The sequence below is a fragment of the Sminthopsis crassicaudata genome, chromosome 1, assembly GCF_048593235.1.
Source record: "Sminthopsis crassicaudata isolate SCR6 chromosome 1, ASM4859323v1, whole genome shotgun sequence".
NCBI lineage: Eukaryota > Metazoa > Chordata > Mammalia > Dasyuromorphia > Dasyuridae > Sminthopsis > Sminthopsis crassicaudata.
In genome coordinates this window covers 136,681,644-136,699,649 of record NC_133617.1, presented here as the reverse complement: position 1 = coordinate 136,699,649, position 18,006 = coordinate 136,681,644, and the positions used below count along the sequence as shown (strand labels likewise).

The 18,006-nt window shown below is 35.4% G+C and overlaps 1 protein-coding gene across 40 annotated transcripts in view; it reads left to right on the top strand.

Moving 5' to 3' along the window:
• RIMS2 (regulating synaptic membrane exocytosis 2) overlaps positions 1–18,006 on the top strand; it is a 780,681-nt gene that overhangs the window by 236,092 nt on the left and 526,583 nt on the right. For all 40 annotated transcript variants that reach the window (XM_074267248.1, XM_074267268.1, XM_074267279.1 and 37 more), the window contains one exon: positions 234–544. In XM_074267248.1, coding sequence (XP_074123349.1) covers positions 234–544 — 311 coding nt within the window. The remainder of the gene's footprint in view (positions 1–233; positions 545–18,006) is intronic.

Genomic DNA, 18,006 nt, shown 5'->3' with positions numbered 1-18,006 from the left:
AAGATATCACAGAGGTTATCAGGTCCTACCCCTCATTATATAGATCTAAAATGTAAATGTAGTAGAATGTAAGCTTTTATAGCTTAGATATTGTTTTGATTTTGTATTTATACCATCAGGACATGTATTAAGTGCTTAATAAATGATTACTAAATTTAAATTAAAGTACCTACATCTTTTTTTGCTTCTTCTTCTTCTTCTTCTTTTTTTTTTGTGTGTGTGTATGTGTGCAGGTTATGTGGGTATGTAACTTGTGCCGAAAACAACAAGAAATCCTCACTAAATCAGGAGCTTGGTTCTATAATAGTGGCTCAAATACACCCCAGCACCCTGACCAACAGGCTCTCCGAGGGATGCGGAATGAAGAGGCTCCTCAGGAGAAGAAAGCAAAGCTACATGAACCGGCTCAGTACCAGGGAACTCCAGGGGACCTGCCTACCCCCTCAATAGACAAAAGCCGACCTCATGGGCTTATGAGGCAGGATTCCATTAAAAACGGGTCAGGAATGAAGCACCCCATTTCAAGTGACACCACTTCAGACAGGTAATTCTATCTGCTTGTTTTTTCTTTGTATGAAAGAATTTATGTTTTGATTGTCAAGAGGAAGTTCTTTGTAGACCTTCATAATTTAATCATTATAGTGGAGGAAAGACAGACATTGCCCTGTCACTTACAATTTGTGTTACTGGAATCAAATCATTTAACCATTTTAGGTCAGTTTGGACCTGGCCAGTGTGGGGATTTTTTTGCTTGATTATACATATTTGGGATAAAAACTTTTTTTTTTTTTTTTTTTTGTTTTTTTAAAATCCAATAAGGAGAATTAAGTAGGTAAATACTTGTAAAATAAAGAGAAAAAAACATTGAAAGTTAAAAGAAAGAGTAGAAAGAAAATGAAGAGGTAGATTAGATGACATCCAAGGTCCTTTTCAGTCCTAAATCTTTGGTTTTATAATCTCATGACAAAATAAGGTAGCTTTCCAGGAAGTTACAGAAAGTATTTTCTCTTCATTTCTTGTCTGAAATGGCTATTTAAAAATACACTATTTTTGCTTCGTCTCCAACATTTCAATTTAGTTATTCATGGTCATACTTCATATTAAAGGATGATGAGATTGATTGAAATCATTAGTAGATATAATTCAGAGAGGGAGGAAACTTAGGCTGAATATTTTAGTGGAGTGTCTGGTCACTGTGATTCGATAGGAAGAGATGACTTAAGGAAATTTTCCTTCCACTAGCCAGTAGCTATATTTATAGTCCAGAATGAATATTTTCTGAAGGCAATGTGCTGACTAAATCATCCTCTCAAGAGCACTTCATTCTTCCTCATTACATTTTTCAACAAATTTGACATTTATGCGCTTAATAAATTATATTTGGTGATGTTAACTTATTCCTTATATGCTAGAATAGAGAAAGTATGATGCAGTAAAAAGAGGGCTGAACTTGGAGTCAGAGAATGGGTTCAGAATCCCAGAATTGAATGCTACTTGACATCTGTGGAACATAAGGAAAGTCCATAATCAAAGAATGGAGAATAATAATAATTTAAAATAATACAAAAAAGGAAAGCCAAGGCAGGCAACCAGATGAATGGAAGGGGATAGTGTAGCTCTTTAAAAGTTTTTTCAAAGGGCAGTTAGATGGCACAGTGGATAAAGCCTCAACCCTGGAGTAAGAAGAACTTGAATTCAAATCCAGCCTCAGATACTTGACACTTCATACCTGTGTGATCTCAGGCAATTAATTGCCTTGCAAAAACAGACAAAAATGGTGGAGCTTTGTTGCTATTTGTGTGTTTGTTTTATTATAGAAATTAGGAGATCCTATGAAGAGACAGACTGGGACTAGAGAGAAGGCAGAATTACTTGTTTCTTATATTTTTTTCTCTGTGACAAAAAAGAATAGCATAGTGAATGGAGAGTAAGAATATCACTTGATGCACACTAGCCATGTGATTGATTATGTCACCTAACTTTCAGTGTTTTAGACTATTTCTAGACTATATAAAGCAGATGCCGATCTGCATTGGACTAAGGAGTTTCTCTTTTGAGAATTCCCTATAACTGTAACACTCAAATTACAAGTCCGTCCTCTGTCCTTTTTTATGCCAAGGAGAATGATGATCGTTTTACTGTAACTGACCAAACACACTAAAGTGAGAATTGATACCAAAGTTAAGAGATACTCTAGTAGCTCTTCAAAAATTCAAGTCATCTAGGCCAGATGAATTAGATCCTTATGACCTAAGAACTAATTGATATAATTGCTAACCCATTATAAGTGATTTTTGAAAAATTATGGAAAATGGAAGAAATAACATAGGATAGAAAAAAAATTTCTCAGTTTTCAGAAAAGGGAAGAGAACAGAGTCTGCAAACAATCGACTGGGAAACTTGACTTCAATTCGTGGGAAAATTAAGAAATGATTTGGTGACTCTCTGGAAAAGGAAGTTATAATTATGAAGAACCAATATGGCATTTTGAAAGATAGACAAATTTTATTTCCTTTTTTGATAATTATTAAACTAATAGATCAGGGAAATGCCCTAGATATAATTAACCTAAATTTAAGGAATAGCTAAAGAGAAATGGAGTAGATAATAATACAGTTAGATGAATTCAGAACTGTTTGAATGATTGGACTGAAAGAGTAGTTAATTCATGATTTGAGGTTAACTTGGCAAGAAATCTTCAATGAAATGCCTCTGCTATCGGTGTAGAGCCCCTTGTTATTTAACATTTCTGTCAGTGACTTCTATAAAGCCATAGTATCTTTATCAAATTTACAGGTGACACAAAGTTGGAATCTATAAACAGATTTTTACCACTTCGCCTACTCATAATATTTGGTTTTAAAAGTCAGCATCACAAGTGTAAGATATAAGATAGATAGCAGTTTGTCTGAAAAAAATCATCTGGAAGTTTTAATGAGTTAATATCATGATATGATTAAAAAAACACTTGATAAAACATTAATGGAGTAAGAGAGACATACTTTCTAGGAGTTGGGAGAGGGAATTCATTAATTGAATTGAGACAATAGAGCCTTTTTTTTTTTTTTTTTTTTTTTTTTTTTTTTTTTTTTTTGGTATCCCAGTCCTAGAACAGTGTCTGGTATATAGTAGGTGTTAAATAAGTCCTAGAGGAATTAAAATGAAAGTTAATTTATTTCATCTACTACTTGAAATATGCAATGCTTAGTATTGCAGAATTAGTAATTCTAAGAGTTAATTACTGTGTGAGTCACCAATACTTAACCTATTCTGCTCTATAGTTTTTTATATATAAAATGGAAATGATAACAATCAATCAGTCAGTAAACATTTATTCAGTGCCTACTATATGCCAAGCATGGGGATAGAAAAAAGAGGTATAAAGATATTTCCTGCCCTCAAGGAGTTTATGACCTAATACAGGAGAGAGCATGTGAATAAATATATACAAAGCAAATTATATACAGGATAAATAAGAAATAATCAACAGAGGGAAGGACTAGAATTAAGGGACATTGGGAAAAGCTTTCTGTAAAAGGTAGGATTTTTGTTGATCTTTGAAGATATCCAGGGAAGTTATTTGGCAGAGTGTAAGGGGGAGAACATAAATGTAGGCGCCAAGAGATGGAATATCTTGTCCATGGTCAGAAGGCCAGTGGTATTGGTTGGAAGTGTTAGGGAGTAAGTTTAAAAGGATTGAAAGATAGTAGAAGATTAGCTTATGAAGAGCATTGGATGTGAAAGAGTATTTTGTTTTTGAGACTTCAGATGATGGGAATATAATAATCAATAAACTAATTTTTGAATAGGAGATAGCTTAGTCAGACTTGTGCTTTATGAAACTTGCTTTGGTAGCTAAACAGAGGGTACATTGGAGAGGGAAGATACTTGGGACAGATAGACTCATTAACAGGTAATTTCAGTAGTCTAGGTGTGAGGTGAAGAGGGCTTGTACTAGAGTAGTTAATAAAGGAGTATTCAATAGTTGTTGCAGAGATAAAATCAATAAACCTTGGCAACAGCTTGGATGTTGGGATAGGGTGAGAGATAGGGAGAAATTGAGGGTAACTTTTAGGTTGCCAGCCAGAGGGACTAAACAGATGATTTTGTCTAGTAGAATAACAGGACAGGTAGGTTTTTTTGTTTTTGTTTTTGTTTTTTGGTAGGGGAAGTAATGACTTCTGCTTTGAAAACTTTCTGTTTTGAAGTCTTTTTGTTTTTAGCTAAAGATATCTAACTGGACATTTAGCCTGAAATATCTGAAAGTTTGTTGAAAATGTAAGATGGTAGGTTGTAATGCTGAAGAAACTGAGGCAAGATAGAGATTAGAGAGTTTTTAATAATTTATTTGGATTTCTGTGAGGGAGAGATTGTGCTGGGGGCCTCCCAGGACTGATATCCAAAGCATCTAGCAGCTAATGTATGCTTCCCATGAAGTATATATACACATGCCTCAGCTACAGGGGTAGACCAAAGCAGGGGCCGAGTCAGAGCACTGAGAGTGGGAATGGACTATCAATCAGTTTCCGGCAGGGTGAGAGGAAGCACTGGACATTCTGACAAATCGGGATAAAGAAGAACAATGGCAGAATGGGGTGTAGGACCATACATTCTTGATGACTTAGGAGGAATTAGGAGCCAGGAAGTCTGAACTCCCCCTTATCTTGATTTTGCACATTGACAATTTATAATCTTAGAGTAAATAGCTCTGAGTTATATCAGTCTTAATGAACCAGAGAGGGGATTTGCAACTAAGGGGACTGAGGCAGAACAAGTGGGGAAACCGAGGCAAAGCAATTTAGGGAAACCAAGGCAGATCAACTTAGGGAAACTGAAGCAGGACAATAAAAGAAAACTGTGGCACAACAAGGTCATCAGAGAAATTGGGCAGAACAGGTAGATTTGAGAATCATCAGCATAGAAGTGACATTTTAATCTAATTGATGAGATAGCCAAGTGAAGTAGTATTATTAGAGAAAGAAGAGAAAGTGAAAGTTAGAACACTGAAGGATACCTGTGGGTAGAGAATATGATTTGGAAAAGCAAATGAATCTTATAAGGATCAGTTAGATTGATAGGAGGAGAACCAGGAGATATTGTTGTCCTAGAATCCTAAAGAGAAGAGATTATTGGGGAGGAGGGAGTTATCAGCAGTATCAAAAGCCTTAAGGAGAGATACAAGAATGAAAACTGAGAAAAGCCCTTTTAATTTGTTAACTAAAAATCATTGGTAACTTTGGAGAGAGCAGTTTTTGATAATGTAAAGCTATGAGACAGGAGTAAATGATGAAGTAGGGCAGAAGGCATCTAAGTGATTGGAATGGAGAAAAAGGGAAAAGAGGGAGCTCATGGTAAATATCCTCATTTTTTTTTTCTATAAAATCATTCAACTGAGAGAGTGGGGAGGAGCCATGAGAAGGCAAAACATATATGAAAATATTTGGAAAAGTCTCTGTAGAGAGAGATAGTTGATGAGAGAGATATAATTGGATTGTCCAGCATCAATGAGGACCCAACTGAACAAACTTGTAATGGACTCAGTAAGAATAGTGTCAGGATTTCTTTCATCTTCATTTGGTAGCACAGGAAGAGCAAATGTGGTTGAGGCTTGTCAGGACATAATCAATATGATAAGGGGGGGTTGGGATTAAAGATAGAGAATGTGTAGTTGAATTGGCTCACAAAGGGGTTTAAAGTGGGGGAAAAAGAGGAAAGAGTAGATAATTGAGGGGTCATGGGATTAGAGGTCATAGTATAAGGTGAAAAACCAATAGATTATGGTCACATAAGGGATTTCAGAATTCTTAAACATAAAATGGTCTATTTGTTGGTGATGGCAAGATCAAGGTTATGAATATCTTTGTGCATGTCTGAGGTGGAGTGAAGAAGTAAATTCCCCTAACAACTTTTCTCTTCCTTCTCTCTCAAAGACAAGCACAAGTCAAAGGGGAGGTTTGGTCCTCTTTGCATTGATTATTTTCCTTATCCCATTTGGGAGATTGAGTTGGTATCAGGAGGTAGCAGTTTCCTTGTGCTGACACAAATGAAAGTCATTGTTTTGGGGATAAAGGGTGAGAGGGGCAAAAGAAATACTCTCAGCTTGGCCCCTTGCCACCTTCCTTGAGGCGTAACTTTATGCCCAGCAAGAGATAGAAGGCACAAAGCATACCCGTGGTCACAGGATACATTTATTACCTATTTCATAGAGTTATTTTAAGACTCTAAAGAGATTATGTAAAATATTTTATAAATATCAGACACATCACAAGTTAAGATAGATTAATAAAAGTTTAGTGAAATTCCTGAATGACAGATTTTTAGTTGAATATAAAGGAGAAATGAGGACTATGAACAAGGAAGTTTTGGTGTATCTATCCCTAACTCTTGAGAATATCATTAAAGAGAATACCCATGCTCACCTTTAGAACTATCTTTAGCACCTCTGCCAGAGACAGAATATTGAGTTGGGTAGAATATAAGTTTGACCTAGTATAGCATTTCTTACATCCTTAGGGAGGTGATGTATGGTAATTAATTTTTTCTTCTCCTATTATACCCAGGAGTTCAGGTTGCTATTTCTAAAAGGCTTAGCCTTTGGTGAGTCAAAGTATTCCTTAATTATATTTACTCATTCTGAGCTGCACTGAGCTAAGTCCAACAGCTGATCTTATTGCTAAGACCTCCTGGGTACACATCTGAACAAGGAAGATGGTAGAATTTTTTCTGCATTTTTGTTAATTATGTCTGGAAAATGGGATTGGGCATCAATTGTTGTACAATAGTCATATTAGGAAAAGTATTTCTTTTCTCTTCAGGAGTAATTAAATTATCTCACCAGAAGCAAAATGGGGCACTTGTCCTATTATCCTTTAATACACATGGCTGAGAAAACCCATTAAGCAGGTATCTGTGACCAGTAATGAACCCTTCAATTTTCCTTCCCTAGATGATAGTTGATTCTCTTAGTGCTGTGGAAATTTCCCTTTATTTTGTCTACTTATTTCTAACATCCATAACAATTATTAGGCCAGTTTTTTTTTTTAATTTTCTCGTGGAGGAGTTGCATGCAACTCCAAGATACAGCATGTAATAATGAAAAGATTGTTAGATTGGGAGAAAAGTTGTTTTTGCCACTTAAAAGCTATATGACTGGGAAAATGATTTCCATTTTTTGTTCCTCATTTTCTTCATCTGTAAAATGAAGGGGTTGGACTACATGAGCTCCAGGTATTCTAGGTCTCAGTTTATGATCCTTAAGGGCCCAAAGATATCTGAATTGGTCAATGGGATACTGGACCCAAAATTAATAAATTTACATATAATTAGTCTGATTTTTTGGATTTGGAACCTTTCCCAGTTTTATTGTCTATGGGTGAGTTATGAAACTTTAAATCATTTAGTTCAGTTCAGTTCAGTTCAGTATGTCCCTAACAATATGCTGGACATTGTGGAAAATACAGAAGAAATATATAACATGGTTTCTTCCTTTTTAACCTGGTTAAAAGGGCCAAGACACTAAGATAATAATAGCATTAAAGATGGAAGGAGCTATCAAGCTGATTCCCTCATTTTGCAAATAAGGGAATGGAAACATAGAGAGGTTAAGTGACTTAGCTAGTGTCACATACATAGTAAATATCTAAGTTAGATGTGTATCCACATTTCCCAGATTCCACGGCCAGAGTACACTGTCTATTATGCTGCTCTCTCTCTTTCTCTGTGTGTGTCTCTCTCTGTCTCAGTGTCTTTCTGTCTCAATATCTCCCACTCAGAGAAAATTCTCTTCTTCTACTCCTTAGACTACAACAGGGATATATCAACAAGTCAAAAAGACTTCAGATAAAGACTGTATTCATTGATGCTGGTTTCACTAAGGGAAGCCAGAATCCCTGTGTAGAGGTGGTAAAAGAAAGGGCCAATAATTCCTAAAGATAATGTTAGAAAAAAAGAATTTAGGGGTACAAGGACAAAATCAAGAGCCAAAGATTCTGAGACAAAGGAGATACCAAAAATGTATATCTGAACAGATGTATTTCCTTCGTTGCCTTGGAAGTTTCATTGAAATTTCTCTTGAAAGACCTCCAGTAAAGATTCTTTACTTTTATTTATTCATTCTACAGGAATTCATTAAATGCCTATTAAGTGCAAAATATTTGGGATAGAAAGACAAAAATGCCATAGAGCTTGACCTCAGGGATCTTACTTTTTATTGCCTGTGTGTATTTCTAGGTTGTATATGTATAGGATATATAATGAGTAAATATATTTAAAATGAAAACAAAATGATTTCAGGGAAGGAGGCAGAACCCTGAAAACTGGGGGCAGCAGGAAAGGTAGCATGTAGGATGGCATATGATTTGACTCTCAAAGGATCTTCATTATTCCAAGTTGTGGAGATGAGAAGAGAGCATCCCAGGTCTAAGTCGAGTCTTTGAAGCAGCAGAGTACCTGCCCAGGGAACAACTAGCAAACAGATTTGCCTGGTGTGTGCATTGTATAAAAGAAACTTTCTCTTTCCTCTGGGATCAAAATCCCAAATGCTTTCTTCCTATCCATCTATGGTAATATAATTAGCACCCATGTTTTGTTGTTGTCAGTTATTCTGTGTACATCATTTTGGGACCTCCTAGACCATCACATGCCAATATTTTCCATGAGGTTTTCTTGGCAAAGATACTGGAGTGGTTTACAATTTCTTTCTCCAGTGGATTAAGGCAAACAGGGTTAGATGTCTTGCCTACGGTTACATAGTTGGTAGATGTCTGAGATCAGCTTTTAACTCAGGAAGATGAGTCTTCCTGACTTCATGCTGAGGGCTCTATCCACTCCATGTTTTACCCTAGTTGAGTTTAATTATTAGATTCCATTTCTGTGGACTGAATTCATCCTTCCTTCCTTATGCTGAATAATGCCAGGATAAAAGTATAATCTAGAGACCTTTAGTTCATCTCAGTCCTTTGCATGTTACATTCAGTGGGATTTTGCTGTCATTGCTAATACTGATAGCAATAGCTGGCTTTCATATAGTGTTTGAACAAAATGCAAAGCATTTTACATATGTTCTCAGACTTAATCCTCAAAACAATAATGACTATCTTATCACTCTCTTTTATTCTTATCTAAACACTTCAATTCAAAGCTAGCATGCTCCATTTGGGCTGATTATTTGCAATGTTTACCCTAGCTAAGGAGATAGAATTGTTCATTTGTGTCAGGAGCAGTCATTTTCTTCAACTCTCTGGTATCAGTTCTTCCTGGTATCTGTTCAACCAGCTCATTCAGTTGGGGTATTGGTGATGTTTTTTATCAGCCAATTAAGCTTATGGGCATTGAATGAGGTTCCATTCCTATTCTGGTGTGGGTGTTAATTTTGGGAGGAAGAGTTAGATGCTCAGTTGGCTAGAAGTGTGTGTGGGGATGGGGTGGGAGAGTGCTGCCTCAGCTAGAGATTCTAGGGCATGATGTTCTTTAAAGTTAAATTTTCCTGCCTCTCCTTTCCCTTACTTCCCTCTTTCTCTGCCCTCTTCTCTTTTTTCCCCTTCACCCTATCCCATCCACAGCTGATGCTTGTCTTGCACTTTTACTCTGGTTTACTTTGCTCTAAAGTCTGGAGAGCTACCCTGTTTTAAGTTTGGCCTTTCTATGGGCCAATTGCCTGTCATCAGAGTAGACTTTACTTGCTTTCTCAGGTCTCTGTGGCCATTACAATTCATCTCTTCTAATAATACCCTGGACAATTGCAATAGCATCCCTGCTTTCACAGTCACAGAATTTCAGAATTGGAAGGAATCTCAAAGGCCATCTAGTCTTTCTTGGACTTTGGTTGAAAGTCCCTCAGCAGCATCCCTGATAAATAGTCATGCAGCCTCCCTTTGCAAAACTTCAGTGAGAGGGAGACTCTACTTCTCCCAGAAGTAGTTCTTATTTTCAGCAAGCTTTCCTTTATAATGAGCCCAAATCTGTCTCCATAACTTCTATCAATTGCTTCCAGTTTTGCCCTTCAAATATCTGAGGACAGTTAAAACATTTTTGATACAATTCATTTCACCAACCATACATTAAGAAGAAAGGCTAAAAAGAAATTTTTATTGGGGTTATGAGGCCAATATGAATTAACAGAGGAACATCATAGCCAAAACCCAAATACTCTGTAACATTAAGACAGTCTTTATGGCCATAAAGAGGCAATCATTCCTAAGGTAGTGTTTGACCCCAGTATAGACAAACAAGTCAAGCCTTGCCCTGAGGGAGTTTATATTGTACTGAATTATATATGGTATATACACTGATAAGTAAAGCAAACCTTCTTCTTTTTTTTTTTTTATACTTTATTTTTTAAATTAATTTTATAATTATAACTTTTTTTTTTTTGGCAGTACATATGCATGGGTAATTTTTTTACAACATTATCCCTTGCACTCACTTCTGTTCTGAATTTTCCCCCCCTTCCTTCCCCTAGATGGCAGACAGTCCCATACATGTTAAATATGTTATAGTATATCCTAGATACAATATATGTGTGTAGAACTGAATTTCATGTTGCACAGGAAGAATTGGATTCAGAAGGTAAAAATAACCCGGGAAGAAAAACAAAAATGCAAACAGTTTACACTCATTTCCCAGTGTTCCTTTTCTGGGTATAGCTGATTCTGTCCATCATTGATCAATTGGAACTGAATTAGATCTTCTCTTTGTTGAAGATATCCACTTCCATCAGAATACATCCTCATATAGTATTGTTGTTGCAAACCTTCTTTTCTTGGGTAAATTACCCCATTTCCTTCAAATGATAGCATTATCTACTCTGCTTAGGATCACAGGGAGACATCCTGGTGCAGTGGAGAGAATGTGCTGGAGACAATCAGGGGTTTGCTTTATGGTTCTGACAGTGTTTGATCCCAATCAAGTCACTTTATCTCTATGTGCCTCAGCTTTTTTGTCTACAAAATGGGAATAATGATATTTAACTGTCCACCTTACAATATTGTTATGAGGAAGACACTTTATAAACTTTAAAGCATTGTACAATTGTGAATTATTGTTATTATCCTGGTTGCCTTCCTCTGACAAAGTATAGAATGTCTATGTCTTCCTAAAATACAGTGCCAATAGTTACAAAAATACTCTTAGAAGTGTTCTGATTAGGTTGAAGCAAAAAGGAATGATTGCCTCTTTATGGCCATAAAGACTGTCTTAATGTTACAGAGTATTTGGGTTTTGGCTATGATGTTCCTCTGTTAATTTATATTGGCCTCATAACCCCAATAAAAATTTCTTTTTAGCCTTTCTTCCTGAACTTGAAGAGGTGCCAAGTTATATGTTTGCCCTTTCTCTTCTGTGGAGGGAGACTGACCTGTACTTTATTCGTATGTAACTGTTACGTGGTTCTTTCAGAAATGTAAGCATAGTGCATTCTTGCAGATTTCCCTTTACATACTATGCTTTCGGTAGTGACAATCTCAATCTTATATATCTCTTGTGACTAATCCTTGTATTGAATTGAGACAAATATCCTTTTTGCCACACCTAAAGTATAGTAATTAATAATAATAATATTTATATGGCACTTACTTTATGTCAAGCACAGCGCTAAGAAACTTTACAATAATCATCTCATTTGATCTTCACAACAATCCTACGTGAGAGTATTTATTGTTATCCCCATTCTATTGATGAAGAAAAGAAGGCAAACAGGGGTGAGGTGGCTTTTTCAGGGTTGCAAAGCTAAGAAGTATTTTGAGGCTGGATGTGCAAAAAGGTTTTATTGACTCTAGGTCCAGCACTGCTTCTACTACTTCAGCCAGTTGCCCTAGATTAATGAGGCAAGGCAAAGCTTCAGAAAATCTCTAGGTGAATAAGTAAAAAACCTGTGCTCTTTTCATTTTTAAACACTACCTTAGATGAAGCCATAGATGGAATCTTTCTCAAAATCTTCAAAAGACACAAACATGGGAGTGTTAACTAAAACACTGGATAACAGATCCAATTGGGCCAAATCTAGCAAAACATTCAGTACCAGAAGGACCTCAAAAAAAATCCAATTAGATGAACATGATGGGAGAGATGTGTTTAGAAGATAGTGCCCATGATAAAAAGACCTAAGGATGGATTCTATTAGTGATTACATTATATAAATAGATTATATTAGTGATTATATTAAGTGAATTATAAAGATTAGAAAAAGGGATAGAATAGTCTTGCCATTTTGAGAAGATTTTAAATAATCTGGACTACATCTGAAAAGAGTATGATCAAGCTGGTGAGAAGATTGTAGATAATATTACTTAGGAATCACTTGAAAGAATGAGGCTATTTCTTTAGTCTCAAGAGGAGAAGAAAAAGCATCATATAAGTGTTTAAATATTAACAGAGCTAGATGGCACAGTGTAATAGAATGATGAGCCTCATCTCTATGATTTCAAATCTAGCCTCAGATACTTGCTGGCTATGTGACTCTGGGCAGTTCACTTAACCATGCTTGCCTCAGTTTTCTCATCTATAAAATGAGCTAAAGAAGGAAATGGGAAACCACTTCATTATCTCTATGAAAAAACCCCAAATGAGGTCACAGACATGACTGAAAAATAACAAAACAACAACAACAACAATGTTGAAGGAGAATTAGAACCATATTTTCTTATCCCTCAAGAGTAGAAGAAGGAATAATGACTAAAATATTTAATATGAAAAAAAGGTTTCCTAAGAATTGGAATTGTTGAAAATAGAAGCTCAGATGCAAGGTACTGTAAAATGGTTGATCAGTGAGTATGACAAAGCATCAGTTGTAGACAGTTTTTGGAAAAAAGTTTTAAATGAAACAGAAGAGAAAAATGAGATGTAATTTAATAGAATATAATGATCATAAGATCATTGGTTCATGGATTTTAAATCTGGAAGGCACCTTAGAACTACTGAGTTTCCCTAGATGAGAAAACTGAGGCTGTGGGAAATTATGTGAATTGCTGAACATGACTCAGCAAGTGTCTGAAGGAAAAAAATTAAGTTCTTCTTGACTGCAAACTTGGAATTTAATCATTGCATTACTGTTCTGCCTCTAAGGCATTACATTTTAGATCAGGGGTTCTCAAACTACGGCCTGCCGGCCAAATGCAACCCGCTGAGGACATTTATGTGGCCCTCCGTGTTATGGCAAATGGGCTGAGGGGCGGAGACAGAGTGTGAGTTTTTGTTTTTTTTTATAATCCGGCCCTCCAGTAGTCTGAGGGACAGTGAACTGGCCCCCTATTTAAAAAGTTTGAGAACCACTGTTTCAGATCCATTTAGCATATGGGCAAATACTACTTTTCTAAATTATAGCTCTAGAGGCATATGTGACCTTAGATGGGATTTACCTAGCTTCCCCATCTTACAGAAGAGGAAGCTAAAACCCAGTATCAAATTGAAATCCAGACTTTCAGTGACTGATACAAGGTAAAACAGATAGTTATAATTAGAGGCAGAATTTGAAGCCAAGTCTTTTGACTCTAGGCAACTAGATGGCATAATGGATGGACTTCTGGACCTGAAGTCAGGAAGGCTCATCTTTTTTATTTCAAATGTGACTTCAGACTCTGGCAAGCCACTTAACCTCATTTGCCTTGATTTCTCAGCTTTCAAATGAATTGGAGAAAGAAATGGAAAACTAATCCATTATTTTTGCCCAAAAAAACCCCAAAGGGGGTCATAATGAATCTCGATAAATGACTGAGCTTCTGATTCCAGAACCAGCATTGTTTCTGCTATACTTCTCTGCTTCCTGGAGGAAAATTTTTTTGAAGGATTGTAGAGATCTTAGCAGTTCTATAAATATATGGCAACGTGCTAAAGAGAAGGGATAACTACTGGTGCAAAATTCTGGAGGAAGTGTGGAGAAATGGGGTCAGAGGTTCTATTTCAGAGAAATTAGCCTTCTTTGACAGGAGGGAAAGAAAAAGAAGGTGATGATAGTAGAAGAATAAAACTGAGGAACTTCATGTCAGATGGCCTTAGTATTTTTAGTGAGGTAGGATATTAACTCATTTCCTGTAAGAATGATGTTCAGGGCCTTTCTTGTCAAGGGGAAAATAGAAAACTTTTTGAATAGTTGCTGTGGACAATAAGATAAGGATATTTAATAAGGGTAGAGTATGAGAATTGTCATGGAACAGTGAGAGCCTTAATAAAGTTAGATATCATGAATTTGTAACTCTTAAATACTGTGTACTTAAAAGTATTTGCTACCTTATGATTTCCTTATTTTGGGAGATTGAAGTAGAATGGGAATAAGGGAGTAGGCTTTGAATATTTAAATATTGTAACAATATTATATTTTATTTCCTAAATAATATATGTTTAGCACATTGAGGGATTCTTGTATTAATATTGTATTCATAGGATATGTGGTATATTTACTAACTTTTTGGACCATATTCTATCTTAGGAGACCTGATATGAGCTGAGTATGGGCTGAAAACAATGTCAGTTTTTATGAATTTTATTAAAAGAAGTCATAAGAAAAAAATTAAAAAAATTGTGAAGATAAAAAGGAATGGCATGGACTAAACAAATAAGAAATGAACAATAAGTAGAGTGTATCAAGATGCCAATTGTAAAAAAAGAAGAAAAATAAAATTTCTATGACACATTGAAGGAAAAATACATTCAAATGATCTTCTTAGTTTAAGATCAAATAAATTAGTAACCTCTCTCTCTTAAATCTTTCTTTTTTTATTCTTCAGAACTTAAGATCTCAGTGGACAAGAATCATGTCTTTCGTTTATTCTGTACAGATTCCAGTGCATTATGCACACTCAATAAATATTTGATGTTGATGATGGATGAGCTAGAGCTGGAAGTACTTGTCTTATAACATGACTGATTGTTTTCAATGCTGACCAGCTGAATGAATGATCAATCACTAGCTTCTAAGACTTATAATGACACATGAGGCATAGCAAACTCTTAAGAGGCCTCTTTATTTATAAGAATGCTTTGATATGCACTCTGAAAGACAAAGAACTTCTTCTAACAAGGATGTTAAACATGATGTGACAATTGACTTGTCTGGCTAAAGGCCAGATGGCTTTTATTCTTAGAATATAAAATTTGAATCATTTTTTTAATACCTGGAAACATGTTTTAACTAGAGAAATGAAGTTCAGTTCAGTAAAATTTAAGAAAATATTAGTATAAGTCTTAAATTTACTTCAAAATTCATGTAGATTACTTATAGCTCATGGCTTCTTCTGTACTGAAATTGTCAATTTTAGGGTAGAGAGAGAGGAGAGGATAATCACTGATACAAAGTTGTGGAGGAAGTAGGGAGAAAAAAGGTTCAAAGGTTCATTTTCAGAAGGATGACAAAATATTGTTTTGTGGCAGGTAGAAAAAAGAGAGAAGGTGATGATGGTAGAAGAATGGAGTGGAGGAATTTCATGTCAGATGACCTTATGTCACTGTAAGTTGCAGGATGAGGATGCATTTAGTAGGGAAATGAAAAGTTTGAAGTGGGCACTTTGAGGTTTTCCTATGTGCTTACATACATATGAGGTATTTTGGGAAATTTATGGCTTGGAGAGTTTCAAAGATATGATATATTTTTATCCTAAAATAAATCATTAGTCTTCCATGAAATTTAACAATAAGGAATCTGTTATGTTTGGGGATAAAGTGGTACTGAAAAACAATATTGAAGACATTAAATATACTTCAAAGAAATCATCCTTATTCCTTTTTGAACTAGTTCTGCTTTGTATGTTCTAAAATAGCAGACTACCTTCTTCAAGTAGCTGGGCTGCAAATATGTGATTAGTCATAAGAGACCCCAGGGAAGAAAGTATGTTAAATAATATTAGTTGTTTATGTGGTAACTCTGCCATGCAGAGAAATAAATGAGGTTAACATCCTAGTCAGGAAAGGAAAGATCTGTCTGAAAAGGGAATGATCTCTAAAAAATTTGAACAAAACCTCACAATTTTAGGGCTCTTTGAAACTAATAATATTTATTTGAACTGATATCTTTTTATATTGATATAGAGTTCAGTTTGCCTTTGTGCTTTCTTCAGTAGGATCAGTAGCTTTCAATAAATTTTATCCTTAAATATGTATGAACACTCAAATCCTTCTTTACTTTGCTATCTTGATATTCTGTACTGTTATTATAATAGACATGGAAATATGATCAAATCCAGGTACTAGCCATGATCCTTATATAGATGAAAGTGACATATTTAGAAAAGATGGATTTTTAGTGTTATGCAAATGCGTTTGGCAAAACACAACTAACTTTGGAGCAGGCATAAGGCCATTATAACAGAAGGACATAATATAGGAGACTCAGAGACCATTTGTGAGAAGTGCAATGTTTAGGCCAGTATCCTCACATGGAATATTCAAATGGCAGTTTATTCAGAGAATATTTTGTTCAATTTAAGTGCATATGCCAAAATTAATTCATCTTTACCTTCTTTATTTTTTTTAATTTTTAAAAAATGTTTAAAAATTTTATAATTATAATTTTTTTTTGACAATATAAATGCATGAGTCATTTTTTTTTTATAACATTCTCCCTTGTAATCATTTTTCCAAATTATCCCCTCCCTCTCTCTACTCCTTCCCCTAGATGACAGGCAATCCCATACATTTTACATGTGTTACAGTATAACCTAGATACAATATATGTGTGTAAATCCAATTTTCTTGTTGCATTAGATTCCGAAGGTATAAGTAACCTGGGTAGATAGACAGTAGTGCTAACAATTTACATTCACTTCCCAGTGTTCCTTCTCTGGGTGTAGTTGTTTCTGTCCATCATTGATCAACTGGAAGTGAGTTGGATCTTCTTTATGTTGAAGATATCCACTTCCATCAGAATACATCTTCATACAGCATTGAAATGTACAGAGATCTTCTGGTTCTATTCATTTCACTCAGCATCAGTTCATGTAAGTCTCTCCAAACCTCTCTGTATTCATCCTGCTGGTCATTTCTTACAGAGCAATAATATTCCATAACCTTCATATACCAGAATTTACCCAACCATTCTCCAGTTGATGGACATCCATTCATTTTCCAGTTTCTAGCTACTACGAAAAGAGCTGCCACAAAAATTTTGGCACATACAGGTCCCTTTCCCCTCTTTTCTTTGGGATATAAGCCCAATAGCAGCAATGCTGGATCAAAGGGTATGCACAGTTTGATAACTTTTTTGGGCATAGTTCCAAATTGCTCTCCAGAATGGTTGGATTCTTTCACAACTCCACCAACAATGTATCAGTGTCCCAGTTTTCCCACATCCCCTCCAACATTCATCATTATTTGTTCCTGTCATCTTAGCCAATCTGACAGGTGTGTAGTGGTATCTCAGAGTTGTTTTAATTTGCATTTCTCTGATCAGTAGTGATTTGGAACACTCTTTCATATGAGTGGATATAATTTCAATATCATCATCTGAGAATTGTCTGTTCATATCCTTTGACCATTTATCAATTGGAGAATGGTTTGATTTCTTATAAATTAGGGTCAGTTCTCTATATATTCTGGAAATGAGACCTTTGTCAGAACCTTTAACTTTAAAAATATTTTCCCAATTTGTTACTTCCCTTCTAATCTTGTTTGCATTAGTATTGTTTGTACAGAAACTTTTTAGTTTGATGTAATCAAAATCTTCTATTTTGTGATCAATAATGATCTCTAGTTCTCCTTTGGTCATAAATTCCTTCCTCCTCCACAGGTCTGAGAGGTAGACTATCCTCTGTTCCTCTAATCTATTTATGATCTCATTCTTTATGCCTAAGTCATGGACCCATTTTGATCTTATCTTGGTATATGGTGTTAAGTGTGGATCCATATCTAATTTCTGCCATACTAATTTCCAGTTTTCCCAACAATTTTTTTTTCCAATAATGAATTTTTATCCCTAATGTTGGTATCTTTGGGTTTATCAAACACTAGATTGCTATAGATGTACCCTTTTTTGTCCTTTGTATCTAATCTGTTCCACTGATCAACTGGTCTATTTCTTAGCCA